At 35.1% G+C, this 27,890-nt stretch overlaps 1 protein-coding gene across 5 annotated transcripts in view; it reads left to right on the forward strand.

Moving 5' to 3' along the window:
- LOC148945850 (E3 ubiquitin-protein ligase NRDP1-like) overlaps window positions 1-27,890 on the forward strand; it is a 185,701-nt gene that overhangs the window by 23,236 nt on the left and 134,575 nt on the right. The window contains exon 3 of one of the 5 annotated variants that reach the window (XM_089098480.1): window positions 19,510-19,756. The exons of 3 other annotated variants lie outside the window; for them this stretch is intronic. In XM_089098480.1, the coding sequence (XP_088954606.1) occupies window positions 19,510-19,518 (9 nt within the window). In that variant the 3' untranslated portion in view covers window positions 19,519-19,756. Of the gene's footprint in view, window positions 1-4,389; window positions 4,495-19,509; window positions 19,757-27,890 lie in introns of those variants that run through there. One more of the 5 variants, XM_089098479.1, reaches the window with a different exon arrangement.

Below are 27,890 nucleotides of genomic sequence, written 5' to 3' on the forward strand. Positions count from 1 at the left end.
CTTCTTGTTAATGATTTGGGCTAATGTGTGTATAACTTTCAAAGTTTGAAGTTCAAACATCTCCTGTTCATCAAATACGTACGAAAAGGAAGTCAAAACAAAAGAAATAGCAACATAAAAAAAAACCTGTAAAGAAGTTAGATACCATGGCTTAACAGTAATTTTAAATCAGCGGTTACATCACTTCAGTTACAATTGATGTAACAAAAGTGAGTTAGTTCACTCTGTCTGGAGCCATTGATCCTTTTGCAGTCACTATCAGTCCTGTCGTGCTGAAAAGCTGTTTAGCTGGGGCACTGGTGGCCGACACAGCCAGAACTTGATGATCGTAAACTGCCACTCGCGGGATATGATACTAGCATTGGACCTTGGGGTCCGAAGAATGCAGCAAATGTGCTTCTTCTTTGAATCAGCTGAAATAAGTTGTTTTTATAAGGGACAACCAACCTGCACCTTTACCATATAACTCCTGCGCCTTACACTACAGGGGGAACTAAACTATACCTTTACCCTCTTTTCCTATCAACACGGAATAACCCTCCAAAATTCTTTTCAGAAAGAAGTGGTCAAGTTATATAGTTTCAAGTCAAAGTTTAAGGCTACTTCAACTTCAGTGTGCTCTTCTCACTGTGCAAAAAAAAAAAAAAATGCAATTCATTTCTATAGATATATTTCTATACAAACTCTAGCTCTTTTCCAGATTAAATAAAAAAAAATTCCCACAAAAAAAGTTTTTCAAAAAAAAGTAAAGAACTACACCAAACAAAAAATGAGCAAAAATAAAATCAAATAATCTACCAAGCGGGAAGCAACCACAAATCAGCATCGATAAATAAATGAAACCAAAAACGAACAGAAATTACAATAAATAACTGAGTCAAACTCAAAACGAGCAGAAATTAACATATGTTGGGCTCAAAATCCCTATGCCTTCTCAGAACAGAATTTGCACTTTACTGAAAAAATATAAATGTTTTTACTTTTATAACTTAACTAAATCAAATAATATTAAGATTCTGATTACTAAATGTCAATATATTTATATTAAACTGACAATGCACATTCATTTGTATTTTTTCCAGTAAAGTGCAAATTATGTTCTGGCCTTGGGAAGGCATAGGGATTTTGAGCCAAACTTATGTTTATTTCTGCTCGTTTTGAGTTTGACTCAGTTATTTATTTTAATTTCTGTTCTTTTTGGGTTTCATTTATTTATCGATGCTGATTTGTGGTAGTTTTAAGCTTGGTGGATTATTTGATTTTAATTTTACTCATATTTTGTTAAATGGAGTTTTTTACGTTTCCTTTAAAAATTTATTTTGTGGAAATAGTTTTCTTAATTAATTTATTGTCGTTTTATATTGACATAATCTTTTCAGTGAAAAGAAAATAATACTTTAAATCTTTTCGATTTTTTAAGAATTTATAGTTTGGCCTACTATTTGTATGTTGAAAAAAAAATTTCAGCAATTTTTAACTGCATAGACCCTTTTAAAAACCTGGACACAAATAGTAGTGTTTAATTTAGTTTCATACCTCCTCTAGTTGACCTGAAATGGAAAAATTGCTACAATTCGCAAAACAAAATCTATTTACTTTCTTTGCTAGCTTGGATAAACTTACACTATTTTGATTTGGTTAAATTTTAAGAGCAGAAGTAGCCCCAAAAGTTTGAACATAATACCCTTAGTCGATCTTGGGATACTACTGAGATGCCCTATTGGGAATTACTATTAACACAGAGCATTTTGATGTAATATTAAGGAAACATTTATTTTTTAAACATAAAGGCAAATGGGAGGGGGGGCGTGGGAGGGGGATTAGTTTACCTCCAATCACTTTTGACTATTAAAAAGGACATTAGCTCTTTCTATTTCCAATCGAACGGGCGCTTTTTGAAGTTCCTACGACAACTCCTTCGATACATAGTGTCCTGGTCTAAACAACAACAACAAAAAAATTATACATTATACCCACATCGTTATTTACTATAAAAATGTCAAGCCTTCCAATCATTTTCAATTGTTAAAACGGGCACTTGGTCTTTCGATTTTCAATCGAATGAGCCCTTTTTGAGTTTCTACGACAACACTTTCTATAAACACCTTATATGCTCCAGGGCGTAAATTATAACTCTTACCCTACGGGCTGTCAGGGTGGTTGTCATCCTCTAAGACCTAATTTCCAGAACTTTCAACTACGTTAAACAAAATGGCTATCTCAAAATTTTGATTGGACGTGTTTAGTGAAGTGGTGAGAGTGGAAGGGATGTTAGTTGACTTCCAATCATTTTTGACTATTAAAAAGGGTGCAAGTCACTCCAATTTACAATTGAATGAGCCCTTTTCGAAGTTTTTACGACAACTTCTTCGATACGAATTGCCCCGTCTAAAGGAAAAAAAATAATAAATAATACATTGTGCCAACATCGTTCTTATATGCCCCCAGAACATAACTTAAAACCTCTACTCTAAGGGTTGTGGGGGAGTAACCTCCTCAAAAACATATTTTCTCTCTGGAAATCAGTTACTCTGAACAAAATGGCTATCTTTGAATTTTGATTTGATGTGTTTGGAGAATTGGTGGGCTTTGAAGGAGTGTTATCTGCCTTCTGATCACTTTCGACTATTAAAAAGGACACTAGCTATTCCAATTTCCAATCGAATGAGCCCTTTTCGAAGTTTTTACGACAACTCCTTCGATACGAATTGCCCTGGTATGAAAAAAAATATATTATGCCAACATTGTTCATTACTTAGGTAGCGCAATCGCGCTACCTATAATATCATCCTGAATCTCCTAATGCTCTTTTACCTACCTCTTTTCATCCGAAAAATCAGAAAGAAAATGAAGAGAATTTTTAAATTGAAGGTAGAATTTTTGTTTCAAGAAAATTTTTTTCTTTTTCTTCCTACGAACCGATATACATGGCGAGCCCAAGATGAGAGTATTTATCTTTAAGAAACAGATTAGCCGGGATGACGGTTGAAGCCCGGAAGTCAATATCGATAAGCAAAAAAGAAAGAAAAAAAACGACGGCGTATTAGCGATACCGCCACCGATAAAATCAGCGGTGGCGTCAGTGCGCAGATGCAAGACCGGCGGCGCACCAGAGTTTTTTTTATGGTGGCGCACCGCTGACCTTTCGGCACGGCTTCGGGGTCTATATCCGACATGGGAAGAGTAAAAATAAAAAAAAGTAAAAACTAAGTAAGGATGACGGCACTAGACCCTTAAGGTCCAAACCGGTGGTGCTGATCTCCGTTTTGTGGCCCTCAGCCAGGAAGTGTAATGGGGGGCTGGGGGCCAACCATCCTGTGCTTTCGCACACATGGGAAGAGAAAATATTCTAAGGAGAAATTTTTGGAGGATAAATCAGATATGAGAAATACTTTTTAAGGTCATGGATAAATGAAAAGCTACGTTCCCGCAGTCGTAAAAGTACTAGTGTTAATTGCCTTGTTTTAAATGGAGAAAATGTTACAGAGCCGACTGAAATTTTAAATACTATTGGAGATTGTTTCAGTAATATTGGTTTAGACTTGCATCGACTATGAATATGCAACTGAACTCCCCTTTTGTTCTAGTTAATGAGCAACATGCAGAAAATTCGTTTCCTTTTTCTGGGATTGTGCCTCATGAGATTGAAAAAATTATTCTGAATCTTGGACGGAGTTTTTCTAAGGACGAATTTGGATTTTCGGCTCAAACCGTAAAGCAAGTAGCGTCAAGCATTTCACCTTTGTTGGCACATGTGTTTAATATATCACTTATTTATGGGGTTTTTCCTGAGCTTAAAAAAAAGAGAATGTATAGCATTAACTAAAGCTGGGAATTCAACTGACCCTTCAGATTATAGAGGCATTTCTCTACCTTCGATTTTCGGCAAAATTTTGGAAAAACTTGCAAATGGTCAATTGATAAAATATTTATTTGATAGCAAGATTTTACACACGTCTCAATAACGTTTTATAAAATGAAAGTCAACTGAACTGGCAATTCCTGTGCTTTTACTAAATATTAATGATTCACTAGATGAAGATCAACACGCAATGGCGATTTTTGACGCTGTCGCCAAGGCGTTTGACACCGTAAATGATTCGTTGCTTCTTTCTAAACTTAAGTCTTATGGGATTTAACACATGCTTTTCAATCTTTTGCATCTTACCTTTCTGCGAGACAACTAGAATGGGTTGATTAATCTCGAGATCTCTGTTCTAAAATTTTCCGATTAATTACGGAATGCCTCAGGGCTCTGTCCTTTGGTCTGTTCTATTTCTTCTTTTTATAAATGATTTGCCAGAAGTTTTGCCACTTTGTAAAATTATAATGTTTGCTAATGATGCAGTAATTTTTGTTTCTCACAGGGACCTATCATTTCTTTTCCAGAACCTTGAAGATGCGTTACTAGCTTTATCTGATTGGTAGTCAAGGAATTTACAAGCTCTTAATGAAAAAAATGCCAATATATGTTATTTTCGTGAACTGTATCAGTAGTGTCAGATAATTCATCTCTTTTCTTGAATAGTTTTGAATTAAAGCGGGTAGATCAGTTTAAATATCTTGGGATTACTTTAATTAGTTACTAGATATTACGAAAAGTACCTTAAAAGAATTTATATATATATATATATATATATATATATATATATATATATATATATATATATATATATATATATATATATATATATATATATATATATATATATATATATATATATATATATATATGTATATATATATATATATATATATATATATATATATATATATATATATATATATATATATATATATATATATATATATATATATATATATATATATATATATATATATATATATATATATATATATATATATATATATATATATATATATATATTTATATATATATATATATATATATATATATATATATATATATATATATATATATATATATATATATATATATATATATATATATATATATATTATATGTATTGCTAAACAGGGATCATCCGATTGCCAATAAACTTTAGCTACATGATGAGAGCACTATTGCAAAGGTTTTAGGATTACATCCCCCCACCCCACAGGTCCACTTTTATAATTTTTATGTTTACTGAAATTAGAAACTCCTGAACACATAAACGCCACAGTTCCTTGCGTCCAAATGTCAAATTATTCGCATTTTCAGGATATTATTCATCCAACAACACCCAACGGGTAGGTTAATAAACCTAACCTTCTAAATCCAAAAATAAGATCGTTTTGCATGTAAGGAGAACTTTCCTCGGAGGAAATATTGGTGGCAATTTTCCTCGCAAGTGAGGTTTCGGCGAAACTTAAAAGGAAATTTAAAGCAGGAGGGGGAAATTTTCCAAATGGAATAGGAGTTTTTCCATTTTCTTCTACGAAGAAGCTGGCTTCCCTGTTAAACTGTTCGGTTTACGCACGAGTGCACAAAAAAAAAAAAGAAAAACAAAATTACAGATAACGAAACATTGAATTTTTGAAGCTAGTAGCACCTTCGACTCTCTTTGTACCTTGGTTAAAGTGACTTTGCATGAAGCAGCTCAAAATCTTACACAAGGACTAACTAGAATTTAACTCTAGTAACGTGTTACTACTCATGTAAGTTCGTGATATTTTTTTTTTATGTTCTGGTTTGTTTTCGTTCTTTACTTTACTTTTTAAACCATCTAGTGTTCAGACCTGATCCTACACTAGCTGTTGGTTTTCTGGAATCTACTATTACAAACTTCTAACGGGTCACTGCAGCCTCAAGCCACTGCCGGGCTACATGGCTCCGAACAAGCCTTCTCAATCCAAATCGCTTGAAGCTCGACTCCTTACCTACTTCAATTAATTTCTAACATTCCATAATTTTTTTCTAAAAAGGATTTTCCCAATTCATTACGTTTGACGTAAAATAAATGGCTAAAAAGTACAATTTTCGGATATCTGTCAGTGTCGGTTCATAAAACATGACCCAGCCATTACGACCTTCCATGCAATTTAGCCTTAGAAAGTGTTATCGAACTACATTTTCCACATATGGGGTCAGTCATATGAGTGTCTAGAATAAGCATGGGCACTGTTCTGTTTTTCTGAAGAAACAGGAAAAAAATGAACAGGGCTTGAATGAAACAGAAACAGAACAGGTCAACAAAAAAACAGAAGACCTGTCTCTGTTTCTGTTCTGTTTTTTGATAAAAACAGAAAACAGCTGTTTTCGTTCAAAAAACAGCTGTTTAAACATGCTGTTGAAAATAAAATAATTTTCGTCGTCAAATTGCGCAGTCAGCTAAAAGTTATTAGTGTTTAAGCAGAGCCCATAGTTGTTTTGGTGGGAGACGGTCTCCCCCTCCAGACCATGCTTTCCCCGTCTCCCATCCTGATATTTGGAAGCCATCTGAAACAATGTATGAACGAAAAAAAATTCACGGGAAAATGATACTTCTTACCCCCAAGTCAAACATTTTCGGTGCCTCGCAGCTTAAAACATCTTTTTAAGATTAATTATTTCCTATCCAATCTGTGGGAGAGACAAATCAAAAGGAAAATTCATGGTTTAAGGGTACTTTGTATATTTTTACGGCACTTTGCGCTGGAAAATAATGTTCTAGGCCCTCCACCGAATTCATTCTTTAGTAAATATGTAAAATGAAATTTCTCAAATTCTGAATCTCAAAGAAACTTAGACCCTTTGCTACACAATACTTCCTTTAAGCATTCTCTTCTCTTAATGGGTTTTCAAAGGGATGCAATATATAAACATTTTCACTTTTTGATAAGTTGTTTCGAAAATTTATTTGGCTTTGCGGCAGAAAATACTTTCTCCAACCCATACACTTGCTTTATTATACAAAGTGTTACTACTTCAAACTTTCATTTTAAGAATACGAGTGGGCATGCTTTTGATTATTTAGGCACGTTTTCATGGTCCATTCCCAGAGCAAAAGGGGTAGTGACAACCTCGACTATCAATGTTTGAGCAAGTGTAACGTGTTTTCGGATCGGATAGCCTGTGTTGCAACCTCATTTTTTGACAAACTCCCAGCTCCCCACCCTTTTTCTCCATTACTTTGATCACCCTCTTCTTTAGACACTGCATCAGTTTATTCGGATTCTTCAGCAAGCGTATCTTCATTTCCAGAGTTTTTAGAACAAAGAACAGAAAGACCGTCTGAATCATTTTCAACAGTTGGATCGACATCTTCGACTTTATCAAAGGATTCCAAGCAATCTTCTTCAGGGGTGTCATTGGCTATGCTTCGAGTGGACAAAAATCCAAGAACACGTGCAACAGATGAATGTAAATAATTTCTGAGACCACACTGGCTAATCATGATAAACAAAAAATCGCGAAGAAAGGAAACGAGGACAATTAACAGCCAGTGAAAAAATTGAAAAATTATGCAAATATTTCGGTCAAGACCTCCGCTTGACCGTCCTCAGTGCAGAATAAAACTGATAAAAATATAAAAACCAAACCTTAAAATAAAAACACCAAACTAAAATTGGACGACCCTTTCCTAGTAACGGTGAAAGGGTAACTTTTTATATGTAATTCATAGAAATCTCTACTCTGGAAAATTTTCAGATAAAAGACCGTGTCTGGGGTAGGCTTGTCGATGATTTTATTTTTCTGTAGGAGCATGGAGGAGGGAGTCACTTAACTCCTTCTTAACTCACCTGAACACTTTTGACTCTAACCTACAGTTCACTATAGAACTAGAACATAACCACAAACTTCCTTTCCTAGATGTTTTAATTTTCAATAAGTCTCCTGGCCTTGAATTTTCTATTTATAGAAAGCCTACGCATAACGATAGGTATTTGCATTTTTCCTCCAACCACTCTCCCTGCATAAAAAGAGGAGTTGTTATTTGTTTGGTTGACCGAGTAATAAGAATATGCTCAGAGCCTCACATAGACTCAGAATTGAACTATATTAAGGACATTTTATTTTTCAATTGCTACCCTATAAAATTACTTGAGACCATTATATACAGAAGACGAAAAAAGGCAGAGGGGAGGGCATCAGGTCCACAAGCCCAAACAGATACCGTCCCGGTGGTGGATGATAAGAAACTTTTCACTGTTCTACCCTACATTCCTAAATTTAGTGACAAATTGAAAAGAATCCTTAAAAAACATAAACTTAGCGTCGCTTTTAAAAATTCAAATATTACACAGAACTTTTTTAACAACGGCAAAGATAAAACCAGCCCCATTCTGGGCAGTGGTGTTTATAGAATTCCTTGTTCTTGTGGCTGTTTTTATGTTGGTAGAACCCAACAGCAACTGGGGGAGAGGGTATCTGAGCATAAGTCCTCAATCGACAAGGCAATGAGGTTACGCCAAAGGCCTGAGGTTTTTGATTCCGCCTTGGCGCAACATGTGTACGAGAATCCACACCATTTCATTTTGTTTGACGAGGTCTCTATCGTTGCCCCCGTTAAAGGTCTCACTCAAGTTTTCAGGGAGGCAGTGGAAATAAAAAAGAACATTCACCAAAAGGTAGCTCTCAATAGAGACACTGGAGAAATTTTTCTAAGTCCCATTTATGACAAAATTATTAATTCTGATCGTTTTTACATACATCCACAAAGTTATATTGTGCAATCGAATAGAGTCTCCGATAACAATCAAACTGGAAAGCGATCAGCCTTTAAAAGTGCTTTACGCAAAATGAAATTCTGAAATGCCATTTAGACTTGTGTTTTTTATTCAGTTACCCTTTCACCGTTACTAGGAAAGGGTCGTCCAATTTTAGTTTGGTGTTTTTATTTTAAGGTTCGGTTTTTATATTTTTATCAGTTTTATTCTGCACTGAGGACGGTCAAGCGGAGGTCTTGACCGAAATATTTGCATAATTTTTCAATTTTTTCACTGGCTGTTTATTGTCCTCGTTTCCTTTCTTCGCGATTTTTTGTTTAACAGATGAATGAAGACAATGTTAAAAACATGAAGTTCAGGAAAGGGCTTATATCCTACAGGCTTCGGTGACATTGTTCCCAGAATCAGTCACAACGTGGAACATCTTGTCTGTCATTGAAAACTTCCTGATTGCTACTTGGATTGCTGAAAAGATGTTAGTTGTTGTATGAGAATGCTTATGCCTCTTGAAATGTGAAAGATAGTGGTGCAACCTGTGCTAATTGTTCATTTTCCTGGGTTAATAGGCAGTGATACCTATAAAGCCAGATCCTTTTGCAGATCAGCAGTGAAACGCCAAGCTAGTCTGAGTGGCAGATCTTAAAGCAGCCCTCTGAACTTCTTTTTTTCTGACAAGAAAGCTTATGTGACGATGGACGGTTCCCCCAAATGGTTCTTTCGAGCCCCCTGTTGTCGTTTTTTAAATAAGCTGTTTCATATCTGGCTTATCAAACTTTGACAGTGGCAATTTTTCCTTAAACAGGGTTTTGCAGCAGAGCATCCGCATACCAACTTGTTTTAATCGATTGGAAATAAAAAAACCATCGTATCTCTGCTCTTCTTATTCCAGATTTCACTAATCCATTGCACTATGTGTCACTTGCCTTACAGATCACTTCCCATGTAATGTAGGATACAGAGGCCTTACCAATTAGTGATTTGTTTGAATCTTGCTTCGCCTAGACAGTGTCTATGAAGCTTTGCTGCTCAATTGACTGAATAATATACACTATAAAATAAGTTGTTTTAGTGGAACAAAACTGCTCCTTTACTGTTCTCCCATATACACACCTACCTACTCTCATCTGACTCTTAAGCCCCAATTTTGCCTAGCTTAAACAATCTAGCAGCACATTTGATTTGGTAGACACACTGAGTTCCATCATTTTACTTACTTCTACTTTATATTAATGCTCCAATTCCAAAAACTGTATGAGGCGTAACCACGCTTCTTCAAAATTTCAAATTACTATGTAAAACACTATTACTATGTAAAACACTATTTTGTAAGTTTGAAATCTCTTAATATCTCATTCTCGAATCAATAAAGTAAAATCAAGAACAAAAGAAAAACAGTTAGAACAGAAACAGGACAAAATAGCTATTATAAAAACAGAAACAGAACAGAACAGGTAAATAAAAAACAGGTCATCTGTTTTTGTTCTGTTTCTGTTTTTTTGTAAGAAAAGAACAGAAACAGGTACTTTAAAAACAGAACAGAAACAGAAAACAGAAACAGTACCCATGCTTAGTCTAGAACGATTCTTAGGAAGTTCAAACTAACCTGAATTGAAACATGATGCCTGTTGCCGAGCGCTTAAACCGAGCGCTAAGCTAACTATTAGTAGCTTGGATCCACTGCTTCTTCAACTAACAACTTAATTGAACACCAAGTCATCTAAAAATACTCTGCATTCAATTCTAACTTAAATGAGGCTGGAAATTTGACTTAAATTTGCATTATATTAAAAATAGTATACAATAAAAGAATCAGTTGTACGTTGTAAGAATCAGTTGTAAGAATCTTTCACGCCAACCTGAAAATAAAACAAAACGTGAAATAGAATGTAATCACTCTCTAATACAGAAAAGGCAGTAAACACAATAGAATAAAGAAGATAAGAATAAAATATAGAATATAATATAAGAATAGAATATTAGAATAAAATATAAAATATAGAGTAAAATATAATATAATCACTCCCTCATACAGTAGAGGGAGTAAACACAAAAACAGCAAAGTTAGACCCTAAGTTTGAATGCAGTAAGTAATTAAGCTGAAATATAAAAGATGATGCTCTCAACTACTAATTATCAAATTTGATTAATTATTATTTATTTACTACTAGAACTTGGACAATTAACCTTAACTTCACTTTACTGAAAAAAAATTAATTTTATTTTTTCACTTTACTGAAAAAATATAATTTTTTTTTACTCTTATAACTTTAATAAATCAAATAATATTAACATTTTGGTTACTAAATATCAGTAACCAAATAATATTAAACTGACAATGTACATTCGTTTGTATTTTTTCAGTAAAGTGCAAATTTAGTTCTGGCCTTGGGAAGGCATAGGGGTTTCGCACCCAACTTATGTTAATTTCTGCTCGTTTTGAGTTTGTCTTGGTTAGTTATTGTAACGTCTGTTCGTTTTGGGTTTCATTTATTTGTCGATGCTGATTTGTGGTAGTTTCACACTTGGTAGATTATTTGATTTTATTTTTCCTAATTTTTTGTTTAATACAGTTTTTTACTTTTCTTTGAAAAACTTATTTTGTGGAAATTTTTTAATTAATTTTTGTTCGTTTTCTATTGACATAGTCTTTTAAGGGAAAAAGAAAATAATACTTTAAATCTTTTCTTTTTTAAAGTCTTTATAGTTTGGCTTGCTATTTGTATGCTGGAGAAAAACTTTCAGCAATTTTTGACAACATACACCCTTTTAAAAATCTGGACACAAACAGTATTGTTTAATTTAGTTTCATACCTCCTCTAGTTGACCTTAAAATGAAAACTTGACACTATTCGCAAAAAAATCTGTTTAATTTCTTTGATAGCTAGGATACACTTTTGCTATTTTGATTCGGTTAAATTTTAAGAGCAGAAAAGGGAGGGTTGGTGAGGGAGGGGGGGAGTGGAATGGGGATTAGTTGCCCTAAAAGCACTTTCGACTATTAAAAATGGCATCAGCCCTTTTTTATTTTCAATCGAATGAGCCCTTTTCAAAGCTCCCACGACAATTCCTTCGATACGAAGTGCCCTGGTCTATAAACAACAGCAAAAAATAATACATTATACCCGCATCAATCTTTACTATAAAAATGTCAAGCCTTCCAATCACTTTCAACTTTTAAACAGGGCACTAAACCTTTCGATTTCCACTTGAATGAGCCCTTTTGGAAACGACAACGCTTTCTATAAACACCTTTAATGACCCCAGGGCATATATTACAAGCCTTACCCTAAGATCTGTTAGGGTAGTTGTCATCCTCTAAGACCGAATTTCCAGAACTTTCAACTACGTTAAACAACATGGCTACCCCAAAATTTTGATTGGATGTGTTTAGGGAAATGTTGGGCGTGAAAAGGGCGGTAGTCCCTCTCTAATCACTTTCAACTATTAAAAATGGCCCTAGCCCTTTCAATTTCCAATCTAATGAGTCCTTTTGAAGTTTCTACGACAAAACTTTCAATAAAAATCTTATATACCTCCAGGGCATAACTTACAACCCTTCCCCTGAGTGCTGGGGGGCTAGTGTCATTCTTAAAGACCTGATTTCCAGTTAATTACTCTCCATTCACTTTTGACTATTGAAAAGGGCAATTTCAATTTCCAATCAAATGAGCCCTTTTTGATATTTCTATAAAATTTTCTATATAAACTTTATATGCCCCAAGGAAATAACTTACAACCCTTGTACAGAGGGGGCTATCATCCTAAAAGACCTAATTTCGAGAACTTTCCAACTACGTTGAAAAACATGGATATCTCAAAATTTTGATTGGATGTGTTTGGGAAAATGGTGGACGTGAGAGGGGCTTTAGTGGGTCACCAATCACTTTCAACTATTAAAAAAGGCACTAGCCCTTTCAATTTCCAATTGAATGTGCCCCTTTGAAGTTGTACACTTTCAATAAAAACTTATATGCCCCCAGGGTATAACTTACAACCCTGGCCCTGAGGGCTGTGGGGAGGGATGGGGTTTTCATTCATAAAGACCTAATTTACAAAGCTTTAAACTACGTTGAATAAAATCGTTATCTAAAATATTTATTGAATGTGTTTGGAGAAAAGATGGGCGTAAGAGGGGGGTAAGTTGCCTTCAAATAACTTTCGACTATTAAAAAGGGGACTTGCCCTTTGAATTTCCAATCGAATGGGCCCTTTTTCAAGTTTCTACGACAAATATTTCAATAGAAACCTCATTTGCCTCCAGGATATAACTTGTAACTCTTGCCCTGAAGACTGTGGGGGGAGTGTCCTCTTCAACGGCATAATTTCCTGAACTTTGAACAGCGTGGAACAAAATGTCTATTTCAAAATCTTTATTGGATGTGTTTGGGGAAATGGTGGGCATAGAAGGGGTTTCAGTTGCTTTCCTATCAACCCACCTATGAAAAAGGGCAAAAGCCACTCCAATTTCCAATTGAATGAGCGCTTTTCGAAGTTTCTACGACAACTTCGATACGAAGTGTCCTGCTCTAAAGGAAAAAATTAATAAATAATACATTGTGCCAACATCGGTCTTATATGCCCCCAGGGCATAACTTGAAACCCTTGCCCTGAGGTTAGTGGGGGACTGTTCTCCTCTTTACTTAGTCCCTGTTTCTTGTCTTGTTCTCGACTGTCCCCGTACTTTACTTAGGCAGCGCGAACCTGCTGCCTATGAATCCAATTGAATGAGCCCTTTTGAAGTTTCTACGACTACACTTTCAATAAAAACTTTATATGCCCCAGGGCATAACTTACAACCCTTGCACTGACGGCTCTGAGGGAGTTATCATCCTATAAGACCTAATTTCTAGAACTTTCAACTACGTTGAACAAAAGTGATATCTTAAAATTTTAATTTGATGTGTTTGGGAAAATGGTGGGCGTGAGAGGGGCGTTAGTCGTTATCCCATCACTTTCAATTATTAAAAAAGCCACTAGAGCTTTCAATTTCGAATTGAATGAGCCTTTTTGAAGTTTCTAAGACAACGCTTCCAATAAAAATTTTATATGACCCAGGGCATAATTTATAACACCGTTATTGCACAATAAAATGGGCAATAAGTGAGTAATACCATTAAGATAAAATAAAATACACAATAATCCTGGCCAAAACAGTGTAAGACCTGCATTTCTCATCGTTTACACCCTAGCAGAATATTTAACATAAACACAGTTTTGAACCACATCAAAATCCTGAGCCATAATTATTTATAGCAAATTAAACCAAATAATCGTAAATTAAGTGTTCACAGATGGGACTTCTGAGCGATTAGAACTAACATCCAACTTTCTGTGTCTTTATACGAGGGGGACGGGGGTCGCACGGACCCTCTTTTCAGAAAAAAAGAAACAATTTGACACTGTTTTTTGCGATTTACATATAAATTTAAAAAGAGTCCTGTTTCAGAATTTTTTCCTCTTTTGGGACTCTAAACATAAAATAGAGATTCGAGAACCCCGTGCTCCACTACACATACCATTTGCACCTGCATATACCTACTTGTATCCCTACATATACCTACAACCCCTAAATATACCATTTACACCAGTAACCTTTTAAACTGAAATCAAACAATCTATTACAGGAAAGAGCTCTAGTTAAGGAAAGGCTCTAGGATAAAAAATAATGAGTAAATCAGTTTATAAAATTCTATTAATATTAAAAGAAGTTTGAGCACGGTCTTTAAAAAAGAATTTAAAAAAGAATCATTTTTTTTAGTTCATTATTTTTTACATGAACCGAAACTACAAAAATAAAATCGACTATACACATATCACACTTCTTCCATACTGGTTCAAAAAGTAAAAAAAAAAAATCACTGTATATTAACTCTTGTTATACCTACGGATGACGAAATACATAACGAAATATAAAAAACGCTCGTGGGCAAGCTGATGAATTCACTCGTTCCAAATAAAGTTAAAATTTTCGACACTCATGGTGTTCCATTTTCAATTAGTAAAAGTTCTATTAAAAATAGAGCAAATAAAATGGAGCAAAAGGGACATTTTATTACCACAGCCAATCGGACCGAATCGTACCTACTCTAATAACTAGTGCTGTCCTAGTTTTGCTCCGGGTAGAATAAAGGATAACGGAAAAAAGCATATACAGCCCCTGGATGAGTTACCAGGTAGAATAGAAATAAAACCAGAACTAGTAGTAAAGTGATAGTCAGTAACAAGTAAATATAATATAATAAAAATTACCTAATCTTAATCGAAAACTGCCTGTTTGATCACCTGCACGATATTCGATCCAACTAAAACCCCACAGCACTGCGCCACCCGGGTGAAGAGATTACTTTCTGTCTAGAATACAACATAAAGTTTGAGAAAATAGAAAAACTACTTTCAACTCTAGATAGCCAGATTCAGTCATTATAACTTCGGGTGTCTACTATTGAGGAAAACGCAGAATGATTACGAACAAGATGATTACACCTTGTTAAAGGTGTTCAGATTAAGCATGAGCACTGTTCTGTTTTTCTGAAGAAACAGAAAAAATAAACAGAGCTTGAATGAAACAGAACAGAAAACAGCTGTTTTCGTTCAAAAAACATTTGTTTAAACAGCTGTTTTTCAAACACCTAAAGTTTAAAGAAGAAAAAATTGTAAATGATAAGTTTTGGTTTATTAGCAGTACTATTGCAGCATTTTTTAAGCATAAAATACAAACTCAAATTAGAATTTTGTACAGTTTGATGGCTCTTCCCTTGAGTCTAATAGATATTTTGATTATTTGCATTGATAGTGATATGGAGAGTTCTAAGCGAGTTCTGATGAAATTTTTCTTGTCTTATAATAAAAAGAAATCATTTTGTTTCGTCATTAAGTCAGCATTGACTTATATTAGACTTATATTTAAATATGGTTGTAACAGATACCAGAATAATAACAATTAATCTGACGATATTCAAATCTGGGATTGCTATAAGCACTTGGCCTATGACTATCTGTCACATTGGCAATCTGATTGAGTGGGGACTACGTATATTTCGCTAGTTTCATATCTGTTTTTTAGGTATTATGAGTAAAAGGGATCTTAGCCGCTTCTCATGAAATTTTGTTCATATTTCATTTGCAGTCTTAATTAAGCAAACTTAATGAGACGACCGTCGTTTACTCGGCTAATAATTTATAATCAGCTACTTGTATGTGTGCGTGTTTATTTACTCAAGATGGTAATTATTGTAGAAAAAAGAGGAGTTGGGGGAAGGGGGTGCCCTCCACTAATATTCTGAATAAATAATAGATGAAGTAAATAATCAAAATTGTATTTTTTTTTCATGTATCGTATTTAAAAATATGTTTTATGGTATTCTATACAGGGATACAGGCTATTTGGCTCTAGATCCTTCTTATGTACCATACAGAAATATCTCGTTTATTAAAACTATAATTGAACAAAACATATCCTTTAAATACAAACAATATTGTTAATAGATGATTTCTTAAACCAAATTGGCCTGACATCACATAATGAAAGAAAAACGAACAAAAATGGGGCTTTTATAGGCCAAATGAAAAAACTAATAATCATAATAGGCTAAATAATCAAACACGTGAACAACCCCTTAGGTCTCAAAGGGTGTCTGCAAGAAATGCATTAATTAAAATCCGAAATCAAATGACGTAGTTCTCCAACTTATTTAATTGCTGCTTCGTTTTGTTGTTTGAAAAGTGATTTTACAGATTTTACAGAAAAGTCCAATAAACCTTTGAATACAAGAAAAATCACTACTTATATTTGAATCCAATTATTAGTCAAGTTATCGTATATTGTTGTATACATCCTGATACATTCCTGCTTGGGTCAGAAAATGCGTGTTGCCTCAGTAATCCGTCTGGTAACCCTTGTATTCGTCTATTGTAATAGGTAACTGCCCCTGGTAAGGTGTGCCTGTGTGAAACTACATTGTATATTGATGCCTCAGGCTTGTAGGTTTCTTTGTCCCCGTCCTTTTCCCTGCTCTGGTCGATATTGCCTTACTACTACCGCGTTCGAATTCCGATCCGAACACTTTTTTTTAAAATTGTATTTATTAGGCTACTCCTTGTGGGCCCTCAAAATGCCATTAGATCTGAAATGGAGCCCCCTGACTTCACGTGACACACCCTCGCACCTATACAATGCGGTTAGCTGTTTCTACTAGAGCCCTGTTTTTAGGCAAGATTCCAGCCCTGGCAAGATTCTGAGCAGAGCCCTGTTACGTCACGACATCCCTAACAAGATTCCGAGCAGAGCCCTATCCCTTTTCCTGTGAGAGCCCTCTGATGTCAAAATACCCCTGGCGAAATTCCCAGCCCTGGTTAGATTGCAGTGAAAGTCCCTGGAAATATTTCCCATGGGTGACCTCTGAGGTCATGATATTCCTTTCAAGATTTCTAGGCCAGACCTATCACTTTTCCTAGGACAGTCCTCTGACTTCACAACACCCTGTCAAAATTTCTACGACAGTCCTGACAAGAGTCCCATGAGAGCCCTGTTTCTAGGCAGGATTTCTAGGACAGCCCTCTGACATCGCAACCCGTCTATAGAATTTGATTTTAGAATTGAATTCTGACCGGAGCCCTCTAACGTCACAACATCCGTGGGAGGTATTCTAGAACAGCCCTATCCTTTTACCTAGAACAGCCCTCTAGGTCACAACACCCCTGTTAAAATTTTTATGACAGTCCTGGCAAGATTTCCGTGAGAGCCCTGTTTCTAGGCAAGATCTCTAGCACAGCTCTCTGACGTCAAAACACCCTTTAAAAATTTCTATGACACCCCAGGCAAGATTCCCACCATGGTAAGATTTGACGTTCCCGGGTAAAAGTCCTTGGTGTTTTAATTACTTGGAATGTGGTCGGTATAATACACATGTAGTAATAACAGGGATATAATTAGGGGATTTCGGAAAGTCAGATGAGTGAAGTTCCTCGCCCCTTACACCTGTACAATACGGTCAGCTGTTTCTACCAGAGCCCTCTGACGTCACGAGAGCCATAGGAAAAATAGTATCGGATTTCAACCAGAGCCTTCTAAAGTCACAAGATCCCTTGAAAGATTTCGAGCAGAACTCTATCCCTTTTCCATAGGCTTTCAAACAGTTAGATATCCGGAATACAAGCAGTCAGACAGCAGATTAATATAGGAAATTAGCAATAGATGTTGGTTATGTATTGTTGATGATGTTTGTTTTTGTTTGATGGTTGTGTTTCTCGTTTGTTGTTGGTTATGTTTTTTGGACGTGGTTATTAGTTATGACTGTTGGTTATATTTGATGTTTGTTGGTTATGTTTGATGGTTATGTGGCTTCTTGTCTGTTGGATGTATTTGTTGGTTACGCTTGTTGTTCGTTGTGTTTGATGTTTGTTCGTTATGTGGTCTGATGTTTGTTGTTTGATGGTTCTTGGTTATGTTTGATGGTTGTAGTTGGAAGTTTGATGGTTATTTGGTTTGATGTTTAATGGTTATGTTTTGTTTGATGCTTGTTGTTATTGTTTGCTGTTTGTTGGTTATGTTGGTTATATTTGTTGGGTATGAGCATTTATATAATAGTTTGATGGTTTTTTTGCTGGTTATGGGGCTTGATGTTTGTTGGTTATGCTTCTTGTTTGTTCTTTAAGTTGATTATGTTTGCTGATTATGCTTTTTGAAGGTTATGTTTGATGGTTATGTTGTTTGATGTTTGTTGGTTATGCTTGTTGTTTGTTAGTAATGTTGATCATAGTCAGAGCGCCAAATTCTGTATATCAGTTATTTGGATTAGTACCTAGGTCGGAAGCTACAAAAGTCTCAAGGGTAGAACCCAGGGTAGACAACCATGATGAAAACGAATATTGTAGGGCGGATGTTCGCCGTTGTGGTGTTTCTGAAATATAGGCCAAAAACACCAAATTTGGCCTACAGTGGGGTTCGACGATTCTAAATTTTCTTTTAAAAATTTTTTCGTAAAACAGCTAAAAAATCGAAATTTCTCAAGATAAACAATTTTTTTATAATAAAAAAGAAAACCCGTTCATTTTAGAACACATTAAGCTAAGAATAAGTTTAAATTATTGTGTCTGAGGGTTCAAAAACTTTTTTAGCGAGCTTATCCGATAATAGGAATTTTACTTAGTAAACTGCTACCTAGCAGGAAGTTTTTTTTCATTATTTGACACCAGGTAGAATTAATCATTCCTGGACAGAAAGAAAGTCACTGGCCCTGAAGTGATGATGTAATACTGGTAAAGTAAAGGCTAATACCAGCTAATTAGTGTTATTTAGACAGATAAACAGTTTGTTAGAACTCTGATCGGTTTGTCAGAACTAGTGGCTCAAGACATCAACTAGGGCGTAGTTCTTAGGTTCTTGGGTGTCAGTCCCGGATAGCAAGTGATCTTGGCATCACGACGATTCAGAAAGTTCGCTTACGTTTCTCTACGCCTCATTTTGGTCAAGTCATTTAGGACATTTCGTCAAGGTGGTGCGTCACACAAACTCTTTGGTAATAAAGATAACTTTACCTAAGATAACCATGAAAATTGGTCAATGTGACAGACGGTGATTATTAGAGTGTTCACAATCATGTTCGACATTGCAAAACTGATGTGTCAACTATATTTTATTAGTCCCTTTTCGTCCCTTCTTGGCTAGAGTCCTCTTCAGGCTCATTCTATGTCAATGCAATACTGTGGTAAGAAATCATACAATCAGATATTTAAGGCAGCATCTTCAATTCATTTTACAGCTCGAGCCTGGAGAGGACCCTTCCAAAGAAGCGCCAGAATACAGCTGTAGTAAAATGTAGCTGACGCATCAGTTTTGGAGAGCAATGATTCATGGTTCACATAGTTTTATCTTTTATCCATTCTTTTATTTTACAGAGTCTGTGAAATTGCTAGAGAACATTTTACAAAATATGTAGTGGCTGCAATTTGAGCTGACACTAAGTGAAAACATTTTGATTATTATTCAACTACAGCAAGGGTGTGATTTTCCAGGATGTGACAGTAGATTCCCTCTGCAGGTAGAAGAATGTTGCCATTTTTTCTGTCATTCGGTGGTTTTTGAACAGGAAGTCCATGTTTTAAATATAATAAATATTTAATAATATAATAAATATTACCTCCTCTCTTTCCGCCCATCCTTTGTATTTCCTGGCAACTTGTTTTTTAGTCTCGGTGCTGGTACCTTTAATCACAAACACATAAGCTGCAACCGCGATGAACAAAGCTAAAATAATAAAAAAAAATTAATTCGATTACATAAGTGAATATGATAAGAACCCCGATTTGGAATTATTCGGGCTCAGGAAAAGAGAAAAATAAACTACTGACTTTTCAAAAATATCAGTATCTCAATGTTTTTCCCTGAGAGTCGGCTCAGGGAAAAAGGTGGGCGAGAGATGGGGTTTAGCTGCCCTCCAATTACTTCAGACTTTTAAAAATGGCACTAGCCCTTTGAATTTCCAATCAAAAGAGCCTTTTTGGAAGTTTCAAAGACAACACTTTCAATAAAAACCTTGTATGCCCCCTGGGCGTAACTTAAAACTCTTTCCCAGAGGGCTGTGGGGGAGTGTCCTCCTCAAACACCTAATTCCTATCTAGAAATCAACTACGCTGAACAAAATAGCTATCTCAAAATTTTGATTGGATGTGTTTCGGGAAATAATGGGCGTGGAAGGGGCGGTAGTTGCCTTCCGATCGACTATTAAAAAGGGCACAAGCCACACCAATTTCCAACTGAATGAGCCCTTTTCGAAGTTTCTACGACAACTTTTTCGATACAAAGTGCCCTGGTCTAAAGGAAAAAAATAATACATAATACATTGTGCCAACATCGTTTTCATATGCCCCAAGGGCATAACTTAGAGCCCTTGTCCTGAGGGGTGATGGACAGTGTCCTCCTAAAAAAATAATTTATATTTAGAAATCAACTACGCTGAACAAAATGGCTATCTAAAAATTTTGATTGGATGTGCTTGGGGAAACGGTGGGCGTGGAAGGGGTGTTAGTTGCCTTCCGATCACTTTTGAATTAAAAAGGGCACAAGCCACTCCAATTTCCAAATGAATGAGGCCTTTTTCGAAGTTTCTACGACAACTTTTTCGATATAAAGTGCCTTGGTCTAAAGACAAAAAAAATTATAAATAATACATTGGGCCAAAATCTTTCTTATTTGCCCCCAGGGCAGAACTTAGTACCCTTGCCCTGAGTGCTGATGAGGAGTGTCCTCCTCAAAAACATAATCTCTATCTGGAAATCAACTACACTGAACAAAATGGCAATCTCAAAATTTTAATTGGATGTGTGTGGGGAAATGCTGGGCGTGGAAGGGATGTTATTTGCCTTCTAATAACTTTCGACTATTAAAAAGGTACTAGCCGTTTCAGTTTCCAATCTAATGAGTACTTTTCCAAGTTACTACAACTGCTTCGATAGGAAGTGCCCTGGTATGAAAAAAAAAAAAAAAAAATAAAAAAATAATGCATAGTGCCAACATTGCTCTTTACTTAGGCAGCACGATTGCATTGCCTATGATTTTTGTTCGTTTAAAGCTGGATTTGCATATTCAATTTAAGTTTCACTCGTTTTAAGATTTGTTTACTCATTTACATTCGTAACTATTGTTTGTTTGTTTGTTATGATTGTTTATTTCTGTTCGTTTTGGGTTTCATTTATTCTTTAATAGTAATTTCAAGTTGTTTTGAGTTTGAATTATTGTAGGTTTCTATTTTTTCTGATCTTAAGTTTAATATGGCCTTTACTTTTCTTTAGATAACTTCTTTTTCGGAATTTTTTTTTAAAATTAATTCCCTGAAACTCATCTAAATGCCCTTCGTATTTTGGGAAGTAGAAGTTAAACATGCATCCCTTTTCTCAATAACATATACTATATGTAAATAATTAACAAATCACCTAGCTTGTCCGGACGCATCGGGGGGAGGGAACATCCCAAATGGCATAATTACTGAACCCTTCAACAATGCTGAAAAAATTAATGTCTCAAAAATTCGTTTGGATATTTGTTTTAGAATATGATGAGCTTGACTCTTAAAAATTACTTTGACTCTTAGAAAGGGCGTACAACTTCCAATTTCAAACCAAATGAGACGCATTAGTAGAATGCTAATATGGAATTCTGACGGATGTATAGCAATTTCAATGCTATTTGCTCGGAGGTATAGCAATTTCTATATTATTCAATAGAAGCTTGACACCTTTTCAAAGAGATTTACGCAATTTACCAGGTTTCTAGTTCATGATATATATATGTCTTTTTAAGGATAAACCTGTATTATAAAACCAGCGTGTCTTGTTTAGTTGCCAATATATGTCAATTATTTTTGTTGTTGTCACTATTCCAGTTTTTTCTAAACCAGTATTTGCATGTGGTTACTCCACTTATGGTAACTTGATTAGTAGATTTGGAGATAACTTAATTTACTTAGACAATGAACGATATTAATTAATGTTTTGAATAATAGGAATGTGAATGATTCTAATTAGTGATTGGATTGTATCAGCGGAGAAAAAAAGGATTAAACTGATTAACAGTTAAGGTAACCCCAAAGGAGCTGTTAACTGAGGTAATTTGTTATAAATTTGAAAAATACCTAACGACGAATCGGAAATGGTTGATTAACATTTGCAAAAAAAAGGGTAATAGGATTTGCGAATTGGAGGAGATGGGGTGGTTATGCACTGTATAATACACAAGTAACGTTTGAAAAGTATTGTCATACAGGGGTTCAGTTAAAGAGGTCTCACTTGCACGAGGGTTCAGATACATGGGGGTTCACTTGCTTGGGGTTCAGTTACACGGGGATTCAGTTACAATGGAACCAACACAAAAACAATGGGGGCACACACAAAAGCCAAATTAGCCCAGTGGCCTATGAGAAATCATGGGTTGCATGGAGGGTTGAGGTGCACGATGGTTCAGTTACAGGGGGGACAGTTGCACGGGGGTTTAGTTAAATTGGGTTGAGTTGCACTAGGGTTCAGTAGCACGAGAGTTCAGTAGCACGGGGGTTCAGTTGTACAGGGTTTCGGTTATTCAAGGGTTCAGTTACATGGAGGGTATAGTGACATTTTAAAAGATGATTTTAGAAGAAGATTTGAAGGTGAAACTCTGTGGTCGTTATAATACACAAGTTCCATTTGATCAGTGTTGTGAGGTCTCCTACCACAACCCCAAAGGGTTCCGGTGCCCCCACCCCAACCCCCAAGGAAGCACCCGGTCCTCAAAGGGTCTCCGGGCTCCCAAAGGGCCCCCGGCGCCCCAAAGGCTCCTGAGCCCCCATCATAATACTTTTTAAGGCTTTATTATATCTTTTCAGAACAAATTATTATTTTAGGGAATTGTTTCGGTGAAACACTTAGAGACAATTTAAAAGATTATTTAAAAGATGATTTTAGAAGCAGATTTGAGCGTGAAACTCTGTAGTCGTTATAATACACAAGTTCCATTTGAACAGTGTTGTGAGGTCCCCTACCTCCACCATAAAAGGCTCCAATCCCTCACCCCCACCCCCCAAGGCAGCCCCAACCCCAAAGGGTTCCGATCCCCCTACCCCATTCCTGAAGGAAGCCACCGGTCCTCAAAGATCCCCCAAGCTCCCAAAGGACAACCCATCCCTCATGGGCCCCCTCAGACCCTCAAAGGTCCTCCCCGGGCTCCCGTCTTTCGTAGATGAATGTTGTCTGAAACTTATGTTTTAGGGTGTATGGGTTGCTATTTTTGACTTTTCGGAGTTGGATTTCTTAGTCTTTCATAGGTATGTGTTGTCTGAAACCTATGATTTGGGATGGGTGGTTTGCTTTGACTTTTCTGAGCTGGATTTCTTACCCTTTCATAGGTGTGTATTGTCAGAAAATTATGATTTGGGATGTGTAGTTTGCTAGTTGGACTTTTCAGAGCTAGATTTCTTAGTCTTTCGTTGGTGTGTGTTGTCTGAAATCTATGATTTGAGATGTGTGGTTTTCTATTTTTTTACTTTTCTGAGCTGGATTTCTTAGCCTTTCGTAGGTATGTATGATATTTTCTTGATAAAACATAGCAGTTACTACATCAGATGGTTTTGTAGTGCAGTGAGTTGTTACTAGTAGTAGTATTTTTGTGTTTTTGCAAGCCATTCATACTATACATTAATTGCATTCAGATTTTTTCTTGATCAAAACTAGCAGTGACTACATCTTATTTTTTTTTAGTGCAATGAGTTGTTACTATTAGTAGGATTTTATTTTTTTTTGCAAGCCATTCATACTATACCTAAAATGCATTCAGATATTTTCTTGATAAAACATAGCGGTGACAACATCAGATGGTTTTTTTTTTACTTTTCGGAGTTGGATTTTTTAGTCTTTCATAGGTATATGTTATCTGAAACTTAAGATTTGGGATGGGTGGTTTGCTATTTTTTACTTTTCTGTGCTGGATTTCTTACCCTTTCATTGGTGGGTGTTGTCAGAAAATTATGATTTGGGATGTGTAGTTTACTAGTTGGACTTTTCAGAGCTAGATTTCTTAGTCTTTCGTTAGTGTGTGTTGTCTGAAATCTATGATTTGGGATGTGTGGGTTTCTATTTTTTTACTTTTCTGAGCTGGATTTCTTAGCCTTTCATAGGTGAGTATGATATTTTCTTGATAAAACATAGCAGTGACTACATCAGATGGTTTTGTAGTGCAGTGAGTTGTTACTAGTAGTAGTATTTTCGTGTTTTTGCAAGCCATTCATACTATACCTTAAATGCATTTAGATATTTTCTTGATCAAATATAGCCGTGACTACATCAGATGGTTTTGTAGTGCAGTGAGTTGTTACTAGTAGTAGTATTTTCGTGTTTTTTGACATGGTGGTGATCACATCAGATGGTTTTGTTGTGAAGTGAGTTGTTACTCGTAGTAGTATTTTCGTGTTTTTTACAAGTCATTCATACTATGCCTTAAATGCATTCAGATATTTTCTTGATAAAACATAGCCGTGGCTACATCAGATGGTTTTGTAGTGCAGTGAGTTGTTACTAGTAGTAGTATTTTCGTGTTTTTTGCAAGCCATTCATACTATACCTTGAATGCATTCAGATATTTTTTTGATAAAACATAGCCGTGACTACATCAGATGGTTTTGTAGTGCAGTGAGTTGTTACTAGTAGTAGTATTTTCGTGTTTTTTGCAAGCCATTCATACTATACCTTAAATGCATTCAGATATTTTCTTGATAAAACATAGCCGTGACTACATCAGATGGTTTTTTTTTGACTTTTCGGAGTTGGATTTCTTAGTCTTTCATAGGTATGTGTTATCTGAAACCTATGATTTGGGATGGGTGGTTTGATATTTTTGACTTTTCTGTGCTGGATTTCTTACCCTTTCATAGGTGGGTGTTGTCAGAAAATTATGATTTGGGATGTGTAGTTTACTAGTTGGACTTTTCAGAGCTAGATTTCTTAGTCTTTCGTTCGTGTGTGTTGTCTGAAATCTATGATTTGGGATGTGTGGGTTGCTATTTTTTTACTTTTCTGAGCTGGATTTCTTAGCCTTTCATAGGTGTGTATGATATTTTCTTGATAAAACATAGCAGTGACTACATCAGATGGTTTTGTAGTGCAGTGAGTTGTTTCTAGTATTAGTATTTTCGTGTTTTTGCAAGACATTCATGCTATACCTTAATTGAAGTTAGATATATCCTTGATCAAACATAGCTCTGACTATATCAGATGGTTTTGCGGTGCAGTGAGTTGTTACTAGTAGTAGTATTTTCGTGTTTTTTGACATAGTCGTGATTCAGTAGTGTTCTGTCGTGGTTTACCTTGTCACAGATACATTCTCTTGATCTTTCAAAGTTCACTTTGGTTTTATTTCATTGAAATGCAAGAGTTGGAATATTTGAGTGGTGTTTTGTTGTGGTTTACCTTGTCACAGTTACATTCTCTTGATCTTTCAAAGTTCACTTTGGCTTTATTTCATTGAAATGCAAGAGTTGGAATATTTCAGTAGTGTTCTGTCGTGGTTTACCGTGTCACAGAATGATTTACCATGTAACAGTTACATTCTCTTGATTCTTCAAAGTTCATTTTGAATTTCTTTCATTGAAATGCAAGAGTTGGAATATTTTCGTAGTGTTTTGTTGTGGTTTACCTTGTCACAGTTACATTCTCTTAATTTTTCAAAGTTCATTTTGAATTTCTATCATTGAAATGCAAGAGCTGGAATATTTCAGTAGTGTTTTGTCGTCGTTTACCTTGTCACCGTTACATTCTCTTAATTTTTCAAAGTTCATTTTGAATTTCTTTCTTGGAAATGTAAGAGTTGGAATATTTCAGTAGTGTGCTGTCGTGGTTTACCTTGTCACACTTACATTCTCTTGATCTTTCAAAGTTCACTTTGGTTTTATTTCATTGAAATGCAAGAGTTGGAATATTTTACTAGTGTTATATCGTGGTTTACCCTGCCATAGATACATTCTCTTGATTTTTAAAGGTTCATTTCGAATTTATTTCATTGAAGTGCAAGAGTTGGAATATTTCAGTAGTGTTTTGTTGTGCTTTACTACATTCTCTTGATCTTTCAAAGTTCACTTTGGTTATATTTCATTGAAATGCAAGAGTTGGAATATAAGTAAGTAAGTAACAAATTCTTTCTTGAAGTCACCTCTTGGATACACAATACAGAAAATTCATTAACTTTTTTTCTCTTTATCACAAACAATTTTCACTTAGCTACACGATGTAGAAATTTAATTCAAGAAATTATGAAAAAATTCTCAGTAAGTAACAATTTCTTTCTTGAAGTCAACTCTTGGATACACAATACGGAAATTTCATTCAAGAAATTATGAAAATATTTGTAAGTAAGTAACAAACTCTTTATTGATTTCACCACTTGGATATAGAGTACAGATACTTCATTCAAGAAATTATGAAAATATTTTTAAGTAAGTAACAAACTCCTTATTGATTTCACCTCTTGGATATACAGTACAGATACTTAATTAAATAAAATATTAAAAAATCGCGAGTAAGTAACTTTTTTTCTATTTATCACAAACAATTTTCACTTAGCTACACGATGTAGAAATTTAATTCAAGAAATTATGAAAAAATTCTCAGTAAGTAACAATTTCTTTCTTGAAGTCAACCCTTGAATTCACCTGTTGGATAAACAAATAGACATTTCGTTCAAGAAATTATGACAAAATTCTAAGTAAGTAACAAACTCTTTATTGTTTTCACGAGTTAGATATACGATGTAGAAATTAAATTCAAGAAATTATGAAAAAAATTCTCTGTCTAAGTAGCAAATTCTTTCTTGAATCCACCAGTTGGATACACAAAAAGACACTTCATTCATGGAATTGCGAAAAAATTCTAAGAAAGTAACAAACTTTATTGTTTTTACGAGTTAGATATACGATTTAGAAATTAAATTCAAGAAATTATGAAAAAATTCTCAGTAAGTAACCATTTCTTTCTTGAAGTCAGCTCTTGGATACACAATACGGAAATTTGATTCAAGAAATTATGAAAATATTTGTAAGTAAGTAACAAACTCTTTATTAATTTCACCGCTTGGATATACAGTACAGATACTTCATTCAAGAAATTATGAAAAAATCGCGTGCGTAATTAAAAAATTACGTGCGCACACGTAACCTCGTCTAAATTACCCTTAAAAAATGAAATAAAGCTATGTCGACTTTGCATGTCTCTTTCACTATGTATGCGCCGTCGTGGTGTGTAACCAATCACCAATCAAGTTATTGTATATTGAGCAACCTCCGCTGTCTCTGATTGATACCTAAAAATGAGTGTTGTCTAAAAAACCAGTCTGGTTGAAAACGTGGAGTTTTCGTACTGCTAACTTTTTGCAATGTATAGGAACCAGTGGGGAATCTCCGCTCGTTTGGAAAGGCGCCAAGGAAATGTATGCAAATAGACTGTAGTTTCAAAACGTGTTTAATCACGTTTCTTGAATGAAGTATCTGTACTTTATATTCAAGAGGTGAAATCAATAAAGAGCTTGTTACTTACTTACAAATATTTTTATAATTTCCTGAATGAAATTTCCGTATTGTGTTTCCAAGAGTTGACTTCAAGAAAGAAATTGTTACTTACTGAGAATTTTTTCATAATTTCTTGAATTAAATTTCTACATCGTGTAGCTAAGTGAAAATTGTTTGTGATAAAGAGAAAAAAGTTACTTACTTGCGATTTTTTCATAATCTCTCGAATGAAGTATCTGTACTGAATATTCAAGAGGT

Source organism: Artemia sp. Qi Xiang Cuo, chromosome 12, assembly GCF_049724085.1.
Source record: "Artemia sp. Qi Xiang Cuo chromosome 12, ASM4972408v1, whole genome shotgun sequence".
NCBI classification, from domain to species: domain Eukaryota; kingdom Metazoa; phylum Arthropoda; class Branchiopoda; order Anostraca; family Artemiidae; genus Artemia; species Artemia sp. Qi Xiang Cuo.